This window comes from Suncus etruscus, chromosome 7 (genome assembly GCF_024139225.1).
Source record: "Suncus etruscus isolate mSunEtr1 chromosome 7, mSunEtr1.pri.cur, whole genome shotgun sequence".
NCBI lineage: Eukaryota > Metazoa > Chordata > Mammalia > Eulipotyphla > Soricidae > Suncus > Suncus etruscus.
In genome coordinates, this window is record NC_064854.1 from 52,244,959 (window position 1) to 52,266,138 (window position 21,180).

Below are 21,180 nucleotides of genomic sequence, written 5' to 3' on the forward strand. Positions count from 1 at the left end.
GGCCTGAGGGATAGCACAGCAGTAGGGCATTTGCCTTGCACGCGGCCAATCTAGGATGGACCTTGGTTCAATCTCCCGGCATTCCAGGAGAAATTTCTGAGCACATAGCCAGGAGTAACCCCTGAGCGTCACAGGGTATGGCCCAAAAAGCAAGAAAAAAGAAAAAAAAAAGGAAGAAGAAGAAAAAATACAAATGACCAAAAGTCACATAAAAAATGGTCCACATCATAAATCACCAGGAAAATATAAATCAAAACAACAATGAGCTACCATCTCATGCCACAGAGACTGGCACATATCACAAAGGACAATAACAACCACTGCTGGCATGCATGTAAAGGGAAAGGGACTCTCATTCACTGCTGGTGGAAAAGCAGACTAGCCAGCCTTTTTGGAAAACAGTATGAATATTCCTCAAAAAAACCTGGAAATTGAGTTTCCATATGATCCAGCAATACTGCTCCTGAGACTATACCCTAGGAGTTCAAAAATACCATGCAGAAAAAGGCCTCTGCATTCCTATGTTCATTGCTACACTATTCACAATAGCCAGAATCTGGAAACAATCCAAGTGCCCAAAACAGATGAAATAGAGAAAGAAACTCTGGTGCATTGACACAATGGAATATATGCAGCTGTCAGGAAAAAAAAGTTATGAAATTTGCTAATTTATGGACAGACATGGAGTGTATCATGTTGAGTAAAAGAGTCAGAGGGAGAGACACAGACATAGAAATATCACACTCATATGCAGTATATAAAAATGATCATAGTATGAAAATAATACTCAAAGACCAGGGGTCCTCAAACTTTTTAAACAGGGGGCTAGTTCACTGTCCTTCAGACTGTTGGAGGGCCAGATTATAGTAAAAACAAAAATTATGAACAAATTTCTATGCACACTGCACATATCTTATGTAGAAGTGAAGAAACAAAATGGGAATAAATACAATATGTAGCCTGCGGGCCGTAGTTTGAGGACCATTGTCAAAGAGGATAGAGACAAGAGCTAGGAGGACCAGTCCATGGTAGGATGCTTGCCACAAAGAGTGGAGGAGGACAGTTAGGGAAGAGAAGGTATTATTGTGACAATGTTAGCTGGAAATGATCACTCTGGACAAGAATTAGGTGCTAAAAGGAGGGAAAGTGATATGCATGATACCCCTTCAATATTGCAAACTACAGAGCTTCATGGGGGAGTATCTTCCACAGAGGCAGATTTGGGGGAGATAGGTCAGTAGGGAAACTGGGGACAAGTGTGGCAAGAAGTGAGGAAGTGAACACTGGTGCAGGAACAGGTGTGGAATATTATATGAAACTCAATCATCAACAACTTTATAACTGTGTACCTCATATTGATTCAATTAAAATGTTCATTTCATCTCATTTTCAAATTGCACTGAGAGACATGTAGGCGATACCCCAAGACTTACATGATCTCTGGCGGCGGCCAGCCAGTAGCGGGACAGTCCAATTCCAGCAGGGTATTGACCATCACGATGAAGTATGACGCATCGTCTCCTCCTTCTACCACTGGGGGCACTGCAGAGCAGCAGAGGCAGACAGAGCCACAGGGCTGTTAACTCAGATTCCAATGGGTCAAGGGGTTAGCCACCCCAAGGGATTCGAAATGATGCAAGGGGGGCGGGGTGGGGGGACGGGACAGTGGCAGCCCTGGGCTCTATTAGCTAAAAGAAGGTTGATTTTAGGGGTCGCTGATCCCCCCCTAACTTTTAAAAACGGGTCGTTGGCCAGTGCAGGAATCTTTGATGCCTGAAAAGCATTTGACTGTAAGGCAAATTTGACAAGGAACCCTAAGCAGAACCAACAGAGTTTTGTTTGTTTGGGGCCACACTTGGTTGTGCTCAGGGGCTTACTCCTGGCTCTGTGTTCAGGGATCAACTCCTGGTGGGGCTCAAAAGACCCTTTGAGGTGCTTGGGATCAAGCCCAGGTCAGCACATATAAGGCACCAGCCTTAACTTCTGTGCTATCTCTCTTGTCCCAACAGTTTTATGACAGGGGACAGAGTTAGTTCAACAAGCAATGAGGCACATAAAGATAATGTGAATTCACATCTTTTGCTGATGATGGTTGCAAAAATAAAAGAACCTCAAAAGCTTTTAGTTTACAAAGAGGCAGAGACCTGGAGGATGAGGTAGGGAGATGGCTTCCTGTGATTAACAATACCTTCAACTCATCACTGTCTCATTCTGAGGTCCTGATGACACATCCATTACTCAGGAACCCCCAGGCTGGGGTGAGCATGTATCTGAACTCTTGCTAAGATCCCTTTATCCTCTCAAGGGCAAAACCAAAGTGACTGGGCTGGAGAGATGGTCCAGTGGGGTAAGGCACTTACCTTACATATGGCTGACCAAAGTTTGATCTCTGACACATTATATAGGGTCATAGTGACCCCTAAACTCAGAGCCAGGAAAAAACTCTGAGCACCGAGCACCGAAGAGTGTGACCCAACAGCCAAGAACAAACCCACCAAAGCAATGGGAAGTTAGTCCATTCAAATAAAGTTAAATATAATTTCTTATTAATAAAGGAGGAGCAAAGGGGGGGATGCTATGAAACTAGAAGTTAGAAGGGGGCCCCTGGATTTACCTAGCACCTCCACTTCATATTTGATCTCTTTCTCTCCTGCCACACTGGTGGCCACACACACATATTGTCCCTGATCAGCCTCCAGGATGCTAAGAATGTTGAGGGTTTTCCCATCAGAGTCAATGTGGACATTGTCACTGGCCTTCACGGGGACCCCATCTTTCAGCCAGGTGAGAGCCGGCAGGGGGTGACCTGCTGCATTACATTCCAATGTCAGCGCATGGGAGAGGACCACTTGCTTGGTCTGCAGTCCAGCCGGGTCTCCTTCTATGGTGGGAGGAACTGCAGAGGAGAAAAACAGGGTTTAAGTCCACAACCTAGTTGGACACAAAGGTTTGTAATATTGGGCCACTGACAGGCCACATCATCTAAGCTCCCAGGGAAGGGATGTCTGGAGCAATATGGCTGGGGGATCAGGTCATAGAAACAGCAACAAAGGACCTTGTTCCTACCAGTAAGGAACAAACAATGCCTCCTTCAGGGGTGTAGAGCAAGCCCAGACCCTACCAAAGGCCAGCCTGCCTCTCCTCAGGGCCCCTACAAAATTCAACAGGGAAAGTAGGTACATAGCGTTAGACTGTATGATATATTCCACATTACTGGAAGAATTGACACCTAAGGTTTTATGCAAACATTATGCTGTTTTTTAATGTCTATTTTTGGTTTGGCCCCACCCAGCAGTGCCCAGGGTTCAGTCCCATTTGGAGGATCCTGTGTGGTATCAGGATCTTCCAAATACAGAGCCTGTATTCATTCCACTGAGCCAGCTCCCAGACCCTGAATTATTTATTTTTGGTGGGGAGAAATAGCCCATATCTGCTCTGCTTACTCCTAATTTTGTGCTCAGGAATCGGTCCTAGAGGTGTCTGGGGGACTATATGGGATGCTGGGGACTGAACTCTCTGGTTGGCTGTGTGCTAGGAAAACAACCTTCCTATTGTACTATCTCTTGGGCCTGCAATGTCCTTTTATATAAGGGACTTAATATGATCACAGGATCATAGAGTCTGAGGGGGTCCCAGGACCAGACTTCTGGGGGTGCTAATGGAGGATTATACTTCACATCCTACAAACCAAGTGGTCTAGATATCATTAATGCCATGGGTGAATGGTTGGCTGAAATGGACCACATTTCCTTTGGTGGTAGGACGAGGGTGGGGGCAAAGAGAACCAGAGTACATTCCTGTTCTGCTCTCGGGGGTCACTCCTGGAGAGCTCAGGGGACCCCATTGAGTGCCAGGGATTGAAGGCAGGCCCACCATGCAGAAGGCCAGGACCCTCCACTCTGTCTTATCTCCCAATGTGGGCTACCTTTTAATTAAAATCTTGCCCAAATCATGAAGCACATTTTACCAACTCTCATTCTTGCAAATCACAAACAGGAGGAGAGTTTTAGAAACAAGTGGGCTGCTTGCCTGAGGAAAAGAGAGGGAACAGGGAATTTGAAAGGTGTTAATGACTCATTTCTTCCTTACCATAGACGTCCACACGAAAAGATTTTTCAGCTGTCCCAGCCACATTGGTGACATGACATGTGTAGGTGGCTGAATCGGAGGCCTGGGCATGAGGAATATGAAGAAACTGCCCCTTATTGAGGAAGAGAGCCTGGGATCCTGGGACGACTGTCTGTCCATCCTTGGACCAAGTGACCACAGGCACAGGCAGCCCACGGGCATCACACTCCAGCCTGATGCCACTGTTGATCAATGCAGACACTTCCAGAGTGATATTCCCGCCTCTGATACTCGGTGGAACTACAGGGGGATTCAGAACAGGCACAAACTAGTTAGGACCAGCCTGAAACTACATCTTCAAGTCAGGTCATGGCCCTTTCAAGCAGTTTCAAGTGGCCATGAATCAAAGATACTTGGGAACTCTCATTTATACCAATTATTTGCCATTGTCCCATTGTAAGAGCAGAATTTAGTACCCTCTCAGCCCTTGGGCATTGGAGCCCTGTATTATTCTTTTCCTCAACTACCTGGCTGATAAAACCACCTGTAAAACTTCCAGGAGGAGCCCCTGTAGAGTCACTGCTCTAGAGATTCATCTTGAGGCAGAAGTCTCTAGAGATGGGGAAGGATAGGACAAAGAGGGGCACAACTGTCTTAAATAGAGGTGGTGGGGAGGGAGAGAGATGGAGGCATTGGTGATGGGAATATTGCACTGGTGAAGGAGAGTGTTCTTTTTATGACTGAAACCCAACTACAATCATGTTTGTAATCACGGTGTTTAAATAAGGATATTAAATACTTTTTTAAAAGAGGTGCATAAAAAGGGGCACTCATAGGTTTGACGCTGGACCATCCCTCCTCCCTCACAGAGAGCTCTGGTCAGGAGATAAAGTTACTTTCATGACCCATTGTGTTGCTTCCAAACATTCCTAATCCTCAATATTCATGTTTAACTTCTTCCAGGTGCCTTATATCACAGGCTGCCCATCTCTGGTGTCCTGAACCCTGTCACCCTGCATGTATCCCAGTTTTTCTCCTTATATAAGCTTTGTTAGAACAGAGTAAATTATCTCTGTTCATTAGCCTGGGATACATTCTTTCCTGGTCATCCTCTTAGGGAGAACGTCCTTAGTCCTGGATGAACTAGGAGGAGGGAAGTTGAACTTTGTTGGTGGACAGGATCAGCACACTTATAGTTTCAGATTTTAGGAGGAACAAAAGCACCACATTCATTTCAAGGGGCTTTGAGGCCTGATAGAACATCTACTGGTCACTAAGTTATACTGAACCAAGAAAACAAAAACAAACAAACAAACAAATAAAATCACCTCTGCTTAAAGCCAACCAGGTCCTCCTGGTCACAAAGAGCACAGAAATTAAGCACTTGCCTTATAAGTAGCCAAATTTGATCCCCAGTTCAATGTTAGGGTCCCCTAAGCATCACGGGGGTGATCCTGAACACAGAGGCAGGAGTAGGCTCCGAGCACTGCCAACTATTTCCACTGAACACACAGTTATTAATAGAGTGAAGAGAGACCACAGACTCAGAAATCAGGCCAATGGCACCTGGGTCAGACATGGCACAATGAGGACCTCTCCCCTTCCAATAGAATGATCATGAGTTCTCTGAGGCAGCCAAGGCCACCAGTGGAGACAATTTTCCGTTCTGCTTCTTACTGTTTTATTTTTTTTTCACCCTCCTGCCTCTTACAACTTTCTTGACAGAGTCCACACATTGGCTGTTTACAGCCATAAACCATTGTGGTTACCTTTACCCACTGCCCGATTACTGCCCGCCTAGGACCTGCTGTTGCAAAACCAACCACCTCCCCCTCCCAGCAGTGGAAGCAGTTGCTGCCTGATGTCTGAACTTGAGTACTAAACTGGAATGTTGGTGGAAGCGGCTTTAACAATAGAAACTGGTGAAATTTTCTTCTTTTTTTTTATTTTTAGTTTATTGGTTTCGGAGTCATGATATGTCCGGGGATTCTTGGCTCTGTGCACAGGAATTGCTCCTGGTGGGTTCAGGAGACCATATAAGATGTTGGCATCAAACCCAAGCCAGGCAGGTGCAAAGCAAACACCCTCCCTGCTATACTATCCTGTGAGATATTGGATTTCCAATACTGGTAATCATATTTTTCATGCAAATGTCATTCCAACATCTCAGAGAGCTTGTTTTCCTATAATAATGCATTGGGAAGGGTATTTGCCTTGCATGTGGTGACCCGATTTTGATCCCCAGCACCCCATATGGTTCCCTAAATCAGCCAGAAGTAATTCCTGAGTGCAGAGGCAGGAGTAACTCCTGAGCACTGTGGCCAAAAATCAAACAAACAAACAAAAAATGGATTATTCCACTCCCTCCCCAATGCCCTCCACCCTATGAAGGCTCTGTTCTATAGACAAATAAACTAAAGCATAGCTGGCTTAGGCAACTTCTTATAAATCACAAAGCTAAAAAGAAGAGCCAGGTCTGAATTCAAAACTCTGAATCCTCTTTACTTCATTACCACTTGAACACTCTGTTCTCATAGAAATAGGATGCACATTGTATATATAACTTCAAACTCCCAACAGCTACCTCTAAAAATAGGAAATAAACAATGGATAATAAACATGGATATTTAATGGATACACTTGACTTCTTAGCACAATATATCCAATAGAGCATTATCTCAGAGGAAACCAGTCCAAATTTATTAAGTGCATTTATGATGCCTTCCTATGTGGTCTTTGAGATTGGATGTAGAATTTTTGTTTTTGTTTTTAAGCCATACTCAGTGGCAGGGTTTACTCCTGGCTCTGCTCTCAGGAATTATTCCTAGTGGTTCTCGGGGACCCTATGGGATGCCAGGGATCAAACTCGGGTTGACATGTGTAAGGCTAATGTCCTTCCTAATGTCCTATTGCACCTGCCCGGGTATGGAATTTATACTATCAGCTCAGCTGAGTTGGACCAGCCTCATTTCAAGTACTTGGACTCTACAGAATTACTGGCAACCATAGGCAGAGAACCATCCCATTCTACTGTTGGCTTAGCAAATACTTCTGATACACAAGACTATTAGATACCAAAGGAGAAAGAATGTGTAAAACAACCCTGGTCTCCACTGAAAGCTGGGAAAGAGAACTTTTACCCAACACAGACTACCCATTTCTGTTGGTGCTATATTGAATCTTGAGCAGCATGACAAACCCAAGGCATTTAATAGCTCCCCACATGACCCAGATAAAGAAAAGAAAGAAGAAGAGAACTATGGACAGCATACCACCAGCTCCACTCTGTTCTGCACATTTTCTTAAAAAGCCCTCCAAGAAGGAGATAAATTTTTGATTGATGCCTAAGTTAACCAATTGAAAAATGCTTGATTTTGTCAATGGGAGCTCATGAAAATCACTTGATTGTGTAAAAAAAAAAAAATTCTACCTAACAATTCATAAGCAGGGGCTGGAGAGATACCATGGAGGTAGGGCATTTGCCTTGCATGCAGAAGGATGGTGGTTCGAATCCTGACATCCCATATGATCTCCCAAGCCTACCAGGAGCAATTTCTGACATAGAGCCAGGAGTAACCCCTGAGCATTGCTGGGTGTGATCCAAAAACAAAAACAAAAACAAAAAAACCCAACAATTCATAGGCAACCAGCATTAAGTCACATGCTAGCGTAAAACACATAAAGATAGATAGATAGGTTCTTCCATTCTAGACTGTGTAGCATTCCGGATGATAGGGAAAGTGAATAGAAGTTTGAGTAGCAGTTAGCCATCAACCTACTTCTTTCATTTGTGCTAAGCAGCTCGAGATCAGGAAACTTACTGTGGACAGTTAGTTTCATATCCTTGGTCTGCTTGCCGGCAGCATTAATCACAACACACTGGTATCGGCCCTTGTCACCTCTCCGGGCACTTCGCAAATGCAGCACTTGTCCTTCATCTAGAAGCTCAATGTTAGGGTCTCCCAAAAATAAAGGCCTGGAAAAAAATAAAATCAGGCCCCCTGGGTCCATTTCACTCTCCTAATGTTTCGGCTCTCATTACTCTCCATAAAATATCATTGCAACATGAGATTAAACTACATTACAAAGTCATTATTAAATATAGAACAATGAAATTAAAACTACAATTCAAGGTCATTTAAAAAGAACAATTTGAAATAGAACAATGAGATTTAAAAAGCAATGCAAGTAAGGAATATAGAACAATGGGATTAAAACTATAACACAGGTCTTTAAAAATATAGAACAATGAAATGAAAACTACAATGCAAGTCCATGAAGAAATATAGAACTATGAGGGGACAGAGCAATAGTACAGAGGGTAAGCTTGCATGTGGCCAACCCAGGTTCATTCCCCAGCATCCCATATGGTTGCCAGAGTCTGCTAAGAGTAATTTCTGAGCACAAAGCTGAGAGTAATGCCTGAGCAACACCAGGAGTGATTTCTGAGCACAGAGCTAGGAATAAATGCTGAGCTCTGCTGGGTGTAGCCAGAAGGAAAAAAAGAGCGAGCTCAGAGGGTCCAGAATGTGTCTATTGTGGAGTAAATCACAAAACTTCGAAATAAGAGACATAGGTTCGATCACTGCCCCTGGACACAAATAAACAACACCCACTAACAATGGGTCTTTCTGAAAGAAGATACCACCAGCATATCGTGGACACTGACTGCCATCCACACAATATGTGGCTGTGTTTAGCTCTAAGATTGAGCTACAGAGCACTTAGCACTGATGTGAAATAGAACATGAACTTTGCCCCAATGGTGGATGCACAGGAATAGTGACTTCTCGGATTGTGGCCCTGACATCACTCATATTTATAACACTAGCATCTGCTTATGAAAAAATAGGTGGCAGGAGCACAGCCTTCCATAAGAAGCAGCCTTCCCACGAAGAGCCTATCTTTAGCTATTATCTTTACAAGGGAACAGGCCCTTAAAGACCAGGGTGTGCTCTGAAGCCTGTTGCTTTTCTGATTTTGTCTTATAAATTGTCATCCTTGTTTATGTAAAACCAACATGTAATTAAAAAAAATAAGTTGACCACAGGCAGGTAAGGAGTGGAAGGAGGAGATCATGGGACAGAGTTCCAATTAATACTATGAAATCAACTGAATTTTGAAAGAAAGTGCTCATGTTAAAACTCAATAACTATGCTCTTTGGCATTAGAGCACATGACACCATTCTATATTTCATAGTGAGCTTGCATTATAGTTTTATTGGGGATGCCTAGGGTTCACACAGGGTTAGCCACATGCATGTTAAGTGCCCTCCCCACTGTGCTATGGCTCTGGCTCCCCAAGTTATTTTTTGAAAAGTTGCTGTGATCTCTAATTAGATACACTTGATATTGATGCTAAGTCACTAATCAGAATATAAGAATATTTAATCATTTGAAACGAATCAGTTATTCATTATAAAGACAATAAAGAGGGCCAAATCCCGAATGCAACCCATCCCATTTGCAATCCACTGGACCAGTACAAACAGGAAGGGCACATACTTGCCATCCTTGAACCAGTGTACAGAGGGAAAGGGGGGTCCCGATGACCCGGCACTCTAGGGTGACGTCCTGGCTGAGCACCACCGCAATCTCGCTGGAGGAGCTAGTTCTGGTGATACTGGGAGGAACTGAAATAAACATTTCATCATGGAGATGGGGATCAGCAACTCACAGGGATAGAGGGTCCCCAATCAGTGACTGTTGTGTCAACACCACGTTTAGGTGACAATTGAAGTCCCCTTGGGTCCCCCCCCCTTCCCATATCCTATGTATGAACCCTAGTGTTAGGAGGAATCTGGAATCTGATTGCACAAGTTGAGAGGACATGAAAGGAGTCAGGCAGAGAACGTGTGTGCGTGGGGGGGGGGGGTTGGAACCCAGCACCAAAGGGGCTCAAGGCACCATGAGAGGCAAAGTCAATGCCCTGCATGTCTCTTCTATGTGACAGGCACCATCTATGTGCCCAGCGCTGACACAGGACACACAGTAGATAGTGTGCTTGACTCCAGGCTGACAAAGTGCTTGCTGGCTGTGGGGGAAGGCTCAGAGAACACACTCTTGTTTTTTTCTCCTGAAATTGGTCGTGAGAGCACCCGACACTCCCCTTACCCTTGAACGCTCTTCCCTAAGCCTCAATGTCAGAGTCTAAGATGCTGCTCTGAGCAGCTACCAGCCACTAAGGGAACCCACAAAGAAAAGAGCCTCAAGTCTCTTCAATTTGGTTCTGATGCCCCTGCTGGCTGCAGAATGAACAGCACATGCCAGGGGCATTGGCTGGGCAGAGCACAGAGGTCACTGGGTGGATTTTGGTCCCACTTATAGTGATGGTGATGGTGACTGTGACAGGAGGCCACCATCATGACACCATTACATCAGATGGGCATGGGGGAAGGGAATATGGTGGAGAATTTTGTGTGGAATTAGGAAGCAGCCTGCACAGCTAGTATCCACAGGGAGGGTAAGAGATCTAGTCAAGACATGGTGGTGTCCACTGTGGAAAACAAGCTGGGGGTCTCGCAAAATAAAATAGGATTAGAATGCCCATATGAACCAGAGATACCACTTTGTATCTAGTCCCTGAACACAAAAAAAGTCATTAGAAAAGATCTAGGCACACCCATATTCATTGCTACACTTGGTAGAGCCAAGATTGGGAAACAACCCAAACATCCAACTATGGATTAGTGAATCAAGAAGTTGTGGCTTGTGCACAAGCAGAATACTATGCAGATGTAAAAAGACAAAACCATGCACTCACCTCATCATGAGTGGAACTAGAGAAGATAGAGCTGAGTGAAGCTGGCCAGAAGGAAAGGAGCAAACAGAATGATTACTCATAGGTAGGACTCCAAGATACATAGCAAGGTGACAACAAAGGGCCAAAATGATTCACACAATTGAGCTTGAGTGGTTGGAGAGACATTGAGGTCCTTAGGGGAGGGTGTATGCACTGGTGAGGGGATGGTAGTTTGGAATTATGTGTATTGGAATCCATCATTAACAAATTGTAAATCACAGAACCCTAATCTCATAAAAAAAAAAAAGGCTAAAATGATAGTTCAGGAAAGAAAGTGGGGTATGAAGACAATCTCGTGGGAGCCATCAGCATGCAGAGGATTGCAGAAGGGGAGTCGACTCAGAGAGCCCTGACAGGAAAGGTTTGACCTTTTATTAGGGGAAGAATTGGTGCACACTTGGCCATGCTCAGGTATTATTCCTGGCTCTACACTTAGGGATCATTTCTGGCAGGGCCTAGGGGACCCTATAAAATGCTGGGAGTTGAACACAGATCAGCTATATGCAAAGCAAGCACTCTCCCTACTGTGCTAGGGCTCCATCCCATCAATCACAGTTCTGCAGACACTGTGTTTATTACCTAACACATCGATGTGGAAATGCTTCTGTGTGTGCCCGCAATATTGATGGCTTTGCAGGAATAACTCCCTGCATCCTCGGCCGAAGCCCGGAGAAAGCTTCAGTGTCCTTTCCGCCATTGACAATCTGAATGGTATTTTTGCTCTCAGTCACCTGAAGGGACACACGCTAGGGGTCATATCCAGAGAAATCAAAAGCATATCAATGTCCTAGAAGAATCCTAGAAGAAGCTATCCCAGGGCAGTGGGCAGGAACTCTGCACTCTCACCATCCTCCCTACCTGGACATCATCTTTGTACCATGTGATGATGGGGAGTTGGTGTTCCTTCCACCTCACAGAAGAGACTGGTCAACTGGTTGACCATTACTGATATGTTGGTTGACTTGCTCTGTATCTTTAATTGTTGGAGGAACTGTGTAGAGAGAGCACAGTAGCATGAGTTATATTTTTAGCTATTATTTTCAGCACCCCGATTTACAGTACTAATTGAGGTAGTTTCTTGCATAAATCATTCTAGCATCACCCACGTGTACACTTTCCTTTATATTGTCCCAGCATCCCTTCCACCATCCTAATCCATCATCCCCACCCCTTTTTTACCACTACACTTCCCTGTGGTCAGTTGTCCCCTGAATGATCAGGGTCTTAGTCTCTGATGCCTTTGGGCATTATTCTCCTACTATGCTTCTTTCTATCCTGCCTATGAGAGATCACTCCATGTCTACCCATCTCATTTGACTAATTCCAAATCCATCACAGAGCAGCAAATTTGAGGATATTTCTCATTTCTTTTAGCTGAGTAGTATTCTTCCATCTATATGCATCAATTTCTTACCCACTCAACTTTTCACAGTCACTTAAGTTGTTTCTAGACTTGGGCTTTTGTGAATAGTGTTGCAATGAACATAAGGAATGCAGATGCCTTTTCTGACTAGAGTTTTGGGGTCTTTGGAAGTAAAATGCCAAAGAAGTAGAATTGCTGGATCATATAGAAATTCAATTCCTAGACTTTTGAGAGTGTCCATATTGGTTTCCAAAAAAGGCTGGACCAGCAATGACTGAGGGCTCTTCCCCCACCCACACACACATCTATGCCAACAAGAATTGGCATCCCAAAGGACTTTGACAAGCAAATTCAGAAATCTGTCAAAGCTACACTGAGAAGCCAATGAGTTATGAGAATAGGAAATGTCTCTGAGGTAAATACCAGTGTCTCTCTAAGTCACTATGACTAAGATTTTATTAAATTATTATTCTAAGAAATTTAGGATGCACTGAGGGGCGAATCATGTATTCCATATGTCATATGAAAGACAAACTGCTGAGGTCTTGAGTCACATAGAACAAAATCATTGCTGACAGGAGTGAGATTACCTGATGACTATGAAAGCCAAAGTCCATCTGATTGAACCATGACTAAACCCTGGGCCTTATGCAAAATAGGATGCACACAAGACTTTTATTGAGCCATTTCTCCTGGTCACATACAGCTTATGTGCTCATCACCACTAAAATTCAATGAGCCATGAAGTAGCCAGAGAGGGACACTTTTGGGGTAGAAATAAGACTAAAACATATAAAGACAGATCCCTAAAATAAGTTGGTTGATGAAACAGAAAGGACAGAGTCAGGGGTTCAATGTCCCAAATGTGTGGCTGTTATACATAAGAGGATGAATGGACATTCATTTGATTGCTTGCTTTCTTTCCTTTCTGCTTCTTCCTTCCTTCCTTCCTTCCTTCCTTCCTTCCTTCCTTCCTTCCTTCCTTCCTTCCTTCCTTCCTTCCTTCCTTCCTTCCTTTCTTTCTTTCTTTCTTTCTTTCTACTTTTTGGGGGGGAGGAGGCACACCCAGCAGCACTCAGGGGTTACTCTGGCTCAGCACTAAGAAACCACAAGCTCAAGGGACCATATGCAATGCTAGGTATGGAACCCAGGGTCTGTCCCAGGTTGGTTGCAAGCACTCTGCCACTTGTGCTATCGCTCCAGCCCCAAGGACACTCATTTTCTTTGAGGAATATACGTAAGGGTTCTAGCACACACACACACACACACACACACACACACACACACACAGCATCACTCAGGGGTTACTCCTGGCTCAGCACTAAGAAACCGCAAACTCAAGGGACCATATGCGATTGCCAGGGATGGAACCCAGGGTCTGTCCCAGGTTGGTTGCGTGTAAGGCAAACACCCTGCCATTGTGCTATCGCTCCGGCCCCATAGACACTCATTTTCTTTGAGGGTATATGTAAGGGTTCTAGACACACACACACACACACACACACACACACAGCTAATTCCCTTCCTTGCTCTCGGTAAAGGCAAGGAGGACATCTCATGTTGAGCCAGGAAACAGTCTAACTTTATCTCTCTGTCTCTCTGGCTCTCACTTGAATTTTGAGCAACACAACCCCATAAAACACTAACTTGTTGACTCGGTAATACCAAAGCTGTGGGCTTTTCCACATGAGGATGAAAGGCCGACTTGCCTCTGTTTGTGACATCAGGCTGGGAATATCTACGCCTGCCCAGTGGTTCCTGACTGTGAGAAACTATAAGTGTTTGCCTGTGCGTGTTTTTTCCACGTCCTGTCTCCTGAACACTTGGGAGTGGGCCGAAAAGGGCCCAGAAAAAATAGCTCTCCCAGAGGCTCCAGAGAGCTTATTTTCCTCCGCTTCGCTTCGTGGCAGTGCACTCTTTCTAACCAATAAACCCAATCACAACACGCAGAAAAATCACACTACAGAGCGTGATAATGGGAAACCTCGCAGGAAAACACCATGCACAGAGAATGGAAGATGATTAGTGCAGATGGACCTAAAAAAATTCCAACCATCTGATTAACCTCTCAGATAAGGAGATTAGAATAGAAATATGGAAGATGTTTGTAGAACTCAAAGAAAGCATAGATCGATCTGAACAGAACACAAAGACAGAAATCAGAAAACTCCAAACTGAAATAACAGATCTGAAAAACATGGTAGCTCAACTGAAAACCTCAATGGATGGCCTCACCAGCAGGGTAACAGCAGCTGAGGACAGAATCGGCATGCTGGAAGAAAAGATGCAGAAAAACTCAACAAAGCAAAAGAAATTGGAAAAGAATCTTAAGACAAATGATCAGGCAATGGAAAAAGCACTCAAGGAATGTGAACAGATGAAAATAGAAGTCTTTGATAAACTCAACAGAAACAACATAAGAATCATTGGAGTTCCAAGAGGCCCAGGTAGATCTCCAGGAAGAATCAACTGTCAAAGACAACATCAAAGAGATACTCCCAGAGTTAAAGACTACATGCAATCAAATCCTGCATGCCTGAAGCGTACCAGCTAAAAGAGACCCAAAGAAAAACACCCCAAGACACATCCTCATTACAATGACAAATCCCACAGATAGAGATAGAATACTGAAAGCAGCAAGATCAAAAAAGAAAATTACATTCAAAGGAGCATCCCTAAAACTTACAGCAGACATGTCACAAGAAACTCTCATGGCCAGAAGACAGTGGTGAAATATTGTGACAAGACTGAATGAAATGGGTGCCTCACCAAGAATACTGCACCCAGCCCGACTCACGTTCAGGTCTGAAGGAAAGATACATAGTTTCATGGATAAACAACAACTTAGAAACTTCACAGATGATAAACCATCCTTAAAGGAAAACCTGAAAGGTCTACTTTAAGACAAGAGAGACCAACAAACACAGTAAATTTATCTGCAAAGATGACATTAAATCCTATGACAATCATCTCCCTCAATGTCAATGGACTAAATTCACCAACTAAAAGACACAGAGTGGCAAAATGGGTCAAAAAGATGAATCCAACCTTCTGCTGCCTACAAGAAACACATTTGAATAGTCAGAACAAATATAGACTCAAAATCAAAGCTGGAGGAAAATCATCCAATCAAACAACACCCATAAAAAAGCTGGGTGGCCATATTAATATCTGATGACACCAACTTTATACTCAGAAAAGTTGTAAGGGACAAAGATGGACACTATGTACTAATCAAGGAATATGTGCAACAGGAAAGAAATCAGACTATTAAACATATATGCACCCAATGAGAGACCAGCAAATTATCTAATACAATTACTGACAAATCTGAAAGAAGACATCAATAATAACACAATAATTTGGGAGACCTCAACAAACGGCCTTGTCAACACTTGATAGGTCAACCAGACTGAAGCCCAACAAAAACATACTAGCCCTGAAAGAGTAATGGAAGGAAGATGACTAGTAGATATATATATATATATTTATAGACACTCCATCCCGCCAAAACCTGGATACACATTCTTCTCCAATGTACATGGGTCATTTTCCAGGATAGACTACATGCTGACACCATAAAACATACCTTCATAAAATCAAGAGGATAGAAATCTTGCAGGCTACCTTTTGGCTGACCACAAGGCTCTGAAATAAGATGTGAACTACAAAGTGACACACAAGAAAAACTATTAACAATTGGAAATTAAACAGCCTGCCTGCTCTGAACAACCAGTGGGTCCCGAGATGAATCAAAGAGGAAAATCAAAACTTCCTGGAAACAAATGATAAGTGAAGACAAAAACTGCCAGATTCTATGGAACACAGCAAAAAGCGATCCTGAGAGGAAAATTTATAGCTTTGCAAGCACACAACAGAAAGGAAGAAGGGGCCTACTTGACTAGATTAATGACGCAGCTCATAGAATTAGAAAGTGCTCAACAAAAGGACCCAAAATTAGGAAGACAGAAGAAAATAACAAAGCTGAGAGCACAAATCAACGAAGTGAAAACCCAAAAAACAATCCGAAAGATCAACGAAAGCAGAAGTGGTTCTTTGAAAAAAATAAACAAGATTGATAGACCATTGGCAAAACTCACAAAGAAAGAGAGAGAGAGAAACCTGATAACTCGTATTAAAAAATGAAAAGGGGGAGATAACAACAGATATTGCAGAGATCCAAAGGGTAATCAGAGACTACTTTGAGAAACTTTATGCTACTAAACATGAGAACCTAGAAGAAATGGATACATTCTTGGACATTTATAACCTTCTACAGTTAAGTAAGGAGGATGTAGCATATCTAAACACCCCATCACTACTGAGGAAATTGAAACTGTAATCAAAACATCTGCCAAAAAGAAAAGCCCAGGCCCAGATAGATTTAATAATGAATTCTTTCAAATCATTCAAGTGAAGCTACTACCAATTCTAGCCAGGCTCTTCCTTGAAATTGAAAAAAAACAGAACAACTTCCAAACAGCTTTTATGAAGCCAACATCACCTTGATACCAAAACCAGATGAAGATGCTGCCAAAAAGGAAAAGTACAGACCAATATCTGCTGATAATGCAGATGCAAAGATCTTCAACAAATCCTGGCAAATAGGATCCAATGCATCATCAAGAAGATCATACACTATGACCAAGTAGGTTTTCATCCCAGAAATGCAAGGATGGTTTAACATCCATAAATCTATCAACATCATACACAACATCAACAACAAGAAAAATAAAAATCACATGATCATATCAATAGATGCAGAGAAAGCCTTTGATAAGGTCCAACACCCATTCTTGATCAAAAATCTCAGCAAGATGGGAATGAAAGGAACCTTTCTCAATCTAGTTAAAGCCATCTACCACAAGCCAATGGCAAATATTATCCTCAATGGAGAAAAACTAAAAGCCTTTCCTCTAAATTCTGGTACAAGACAAGACTGTCCGCTCTCACCACCCCTCTTCAACATAGTATTGGAAGTGCTTGCTATATATATAGCGATCAGGCAAGAAAAAGATATCAAGGGAATCCAGATAGGAAAGGAAGAAGTCAAGCTCTCACTGTTTGCAGATGACATGATAGTCTACTTACAAAACCCTAAAGACTCTACCAAAAAGCTTTTAGAAACAATAGACTCATATAGCAAGGTGGCAGGCTACAAAATTAACACACAGAAATCAATGGTCTTTTTATATACCAATAATGATAGGGAAGAGATGGACATCAAGAAGGCAATCCCATTCACATTAGTGCCACACAAACTCAAATATCTTGCAGTCAACTTGACCGAAGATGTGAAAGAATTATACAAATAAAACTATAAAGCCCTGCTCCAAGAAATAAGAGAGGACACACGGAAATGGAAACACATAGCCTGCTCATGGATTGGCAGGATTAACATCATCAAAATGGCAATACTCCCCAAAGCATTGTACAGATTTAATGTGATCCCTCTAAAGATACCCATGACATTCTTCAAAGAAGGGGTAAAACACTTATGAAGTTTATCTGGAACAATAAACACCCTCGAGTAACTAAAGCACTCCTAGGGAAAAGGAAAATGGGAGGCATTACTTTCCCCAACTTTAACTGTACTACAAAGCAATAGTTATCAAAACAGCATGGTATTGGAATAATGACAGACCCTCAGATCAGTGGAATAGACGAGTTCTCAGACAATGTTCCCCAGACATACAATCACCTAATCTTTGACAAAGGAGCAGGAAATCCTAAGTGGAGCAGGGAAAACCTCTTCAACAAGTGGTGCTGGCAGAACTGGTTAGCCACTTGCAAAAAAGCGAACATAGACTCCCAGTTAACATCATGTATGAAGGTAAAATCCAAATGGATTAAAGACCTTGATATCAGACCTGATACCATAAGTATATAGATCAACACATAGGTAAAACACTCCATGACATTGAGACTAAAGGCATTTTCAAGGATGAAACTGCACTTTCCAAACAAGTGGAAGCAGAGATCAACAGATGGGAATACATTAAGCTGAGAAGCTTCTGCACCTCAAAAGAAATAGTGCCCAGCATACAAGAGCCACCCACCGTTTGGGAGAAACTATTCACCCAATACCCATCAGATAAGGGGATAATATCCAAAATATACAGGGCACTGACAGAACTTTACCAGAATAAAACATCTAATCCCATCAAAAAATAGGGAGAAGAAATGAACAGACACTTTGATAAAAAAAAGAAATACAAATGGCCAAAAGGCACATGAAAAAATGCTCCTCTTCACTGATCATCAGGGAGATGCAAATCAAAACAACGATGAGATACCATCTCACACCACAGAGATTGGCATACATCACAAAGAATGAAAACAATCAGTGCTGGCAGGGATGTGGAGAGAAAGGAACTCTGATCCTCTGCTGGTGGGAATGCTGTCTAGTCCAACCTCTATGGAAAGCGATATGGAGATTCCTCCAAAAACTGGAAATTGAGCTCCCAATCAACCCAGCTATTCCACTCCTAGGGATATACCCTAGGAACACAAGAATACAATACAAAAACCCCTTCCTCACACCTATATTTATTGCAGCACTATTCACAATAGCCAGGCTCTGGAAACAACCAAGATGCCCTTCACCAGATGAATGGCTAAAGAAACTGTGGTACATATACACAATGGAATATTATGCAGCTGTCAGGAGAGATGAACTCATGAAATTTTCCTATACATGGATGTACATGGAGTGTATCATGCTGAGTAAAATAAGTCAGAGGGAGAGAAAGAGATGCAGACTAGTCTCACTCATCTATGAGTTTTAAGAAAAATAAAAGTCATTTTTGCAACAATTCTTAAACACAATGAGAGGAGGGCTGGAACTTCCAGCTTACTTCATGAAGCTCACCACAAAGAGTGGTGAGTGCAGTTATAGAAATAACTACACAGAGAACTACCATAATCATGTGAATGAATGAGGGAACTGGAAAGCCTATCTAGAGTACAGGTGGGAGTAGGGTGGGATGGAGGGAGATTTGGGACATTGGTGGTGGGAATGTTGCACTGGTGAAGGGGGGTGTTCTTTACATGACTAAAACCTAATCACAATCATATTTGTAATCAATATGTTTAAATAAAGAAAAAAAAAGAAAGGCCGACTCACAGTAAGGCAAATGTGAGCCCAGTGGTCATATTTACCATGGACCTTGAGGGTGTACTTCCTTTCCGTGGTCCCAGCTTCATTCACTGCCACGCAGACGTAATCCCCATTGTCATAGTGCAGCATGGGGTGCACAAGCAGCAATGACCAACAAGGAGCCATTCTCCAGCACAGAGACACCTGGCTCACGGCCTGTCAGTTCACGACCATTCCGGAGCCATTTGATAGTCGGTTTGGGGGTTCCTAAATCAGAAATGAGGGTGTTGGAGTATCTTACCACAAACTCAGAAGCCATAATGAGCAGGAAGGTGAGGGGATACACCATTCCCTAGGGTCCCCCAGAGTGTCTCTTACCAGCAAGAGAAAGCCAGAAACTCAAGAGGAGGTTACCCTGAAAAGTCTCCCTGACTGGTCTCTGGGCTAGAACTGCCATGGATTGTAAATGTGGCCAAAGAGGATATGGAAATAAGTTTCCAGAACTAACAAAGGCAAGTGTGTTTCTCTGTAAGTGAGCATCATGTGGACTGTTCCAGGAGGGACTCTGTGTTAGGATCTGCAGAGAAGTCTCATCCAAAGTGAGAAGTAGTAGCAGGGGAGCTGAGTGACCCCGAACATGCCATCCAAGGGACAAGAACCAACACTGGGTCTATCGAAGCTTCTTTGGTCCCAGAGAAAGGGGTAAGACCCCCCTGGGGGGGGGAGTTAGACTTAGAATAGCAATGTGGGTCCTAAAGGTAACCATAGGGACACACAAGGCACTTTGGGGCACACTGAGGTGGTTGGAACAGCATGCAGGGAGCCCACCACTTCAACACACACCTGTCACTGGGCATGGGAATGCAACACGCTGGCTGGTCACTCTCTCCTGGAATGGGCTATTGTAGGGAGGGTCCAGCTCTCCCAGAGAGGGCGGCTCTGTGAAAACAACAAAGGGGTGATCCTTGCTGAGGCATAGGGTCTTTAGACACATCTTCCCCACCCACTCTGTACCCTTATTCTTTTCATATGGCCCCAACTCAACAACAAGGGGAGCACCCAAACCTAACCTGATTAGAATCACAAACCTAAGCACTGTGACTTCTTCTTCCCTGCTCTTTTGTTCTTTTTGGTGCCAGGGATTCTTCCTGGGGTTTTAAAAACACATTTTCTCTTGGGTTCCTAGTCTTGAGAACCCTCTGAATATTTGAGTCATGGGTCCTGCATGATTTCCCAGATTAAAATCTAAACATTCACTCACAATAGGCCACATCCTTGCCTATTCTGTTTGGGCCCACCCATCTCTCCCAACTACTTTTCAGCCCATTGGTGTGAGGAAGAAATCTGCAGTGGCTCCAGTCCCCAATACTTCCTTCACCCCATGCTTAGCTCACCGTTGTGCCCTCTCTTGATTTGAGCTGGACAACTTTTTCTTACTGCCACTCTCTTTTGCTTGAACTACTGCAAATATTTTCCCTTATGTCTCCTTATCTTTTCTCTGCAGTGACTATTAAAAACCTCAGGTTGGGGACCTTAAAAAATTTCTCCAACGGCCAGAGCAATAGTACAGTGAGTAAGGTGCTTGCCTTGCACATAGTCAACCTAGGTTCAATCCTCGGCATCCCATAAGGTCCCCTGAGCACTACAGGACTGAGCCCTAAGTACAGAGCCAGGAGTCAGTCCTGAGTACTGCCAGATGCAGCCCTCCAAAATATCTCTCTCCAGTTTTGGCCAAAGATATAGAGTGGCAGGTAACGCATGCCTGCTTCCATGCGGCTGACTCAGGTTCAATTCTTGGCACTGCATAAGGTTCCCCTGCGTATTAAAGAAGTGATCCCTAAGCACAAA

The 21,180-nt window shown here is 43.3% G+C and overlaps 1 protein-coding gene across 1 annotated transcript in view; it reads right to left on the bottom strand.

The window, feature by feature from the left end:
* The window catches only part of HMCN1 (hemicentin 1), a 414,107-nt gene that overhangs the window by 170,643 nt on the left and 222,284 nt on the right, over window positions 1-21,180 (bottom strand). The window contains 15 exon segments of the mRNA XM_049777571.1: window positions 1,434-1,542; window positions 2,615-2,896; window positions 4,090-4,368; window positions 7,890-8,044; window positions 9,574-9,608; window positions 9,610-9,701; window positions 11,450-11,479; window positions 11,482-11,539; window positions 11,542-11,601; window positions 11,729-11,761; window positions 11,763-11,828; window positions 11,830-11,861; window positions 19,395-19,473; window positions 19,475-19,599; window positions 20,176-20,271. Coding sequence (XP_049633528.1) covers window positions 1,434-1,542; window positions 2,615-2,896; window positions 4,090-4,368; window positions 7,890-8,044; window positions 9,574-9,608; window positions 9,610-9,701; window positions 11,450-11,479; window positions 11,482-11,539; window positions 11,542-11,601; window positions 11,729-11,761; window positions 11,763-11,828; window positions 11,830-11,861; window positions 19,395-19,473; window positions 19,475-19,599; window positions 20,176-20,271 — 1,531 coding nt within the window.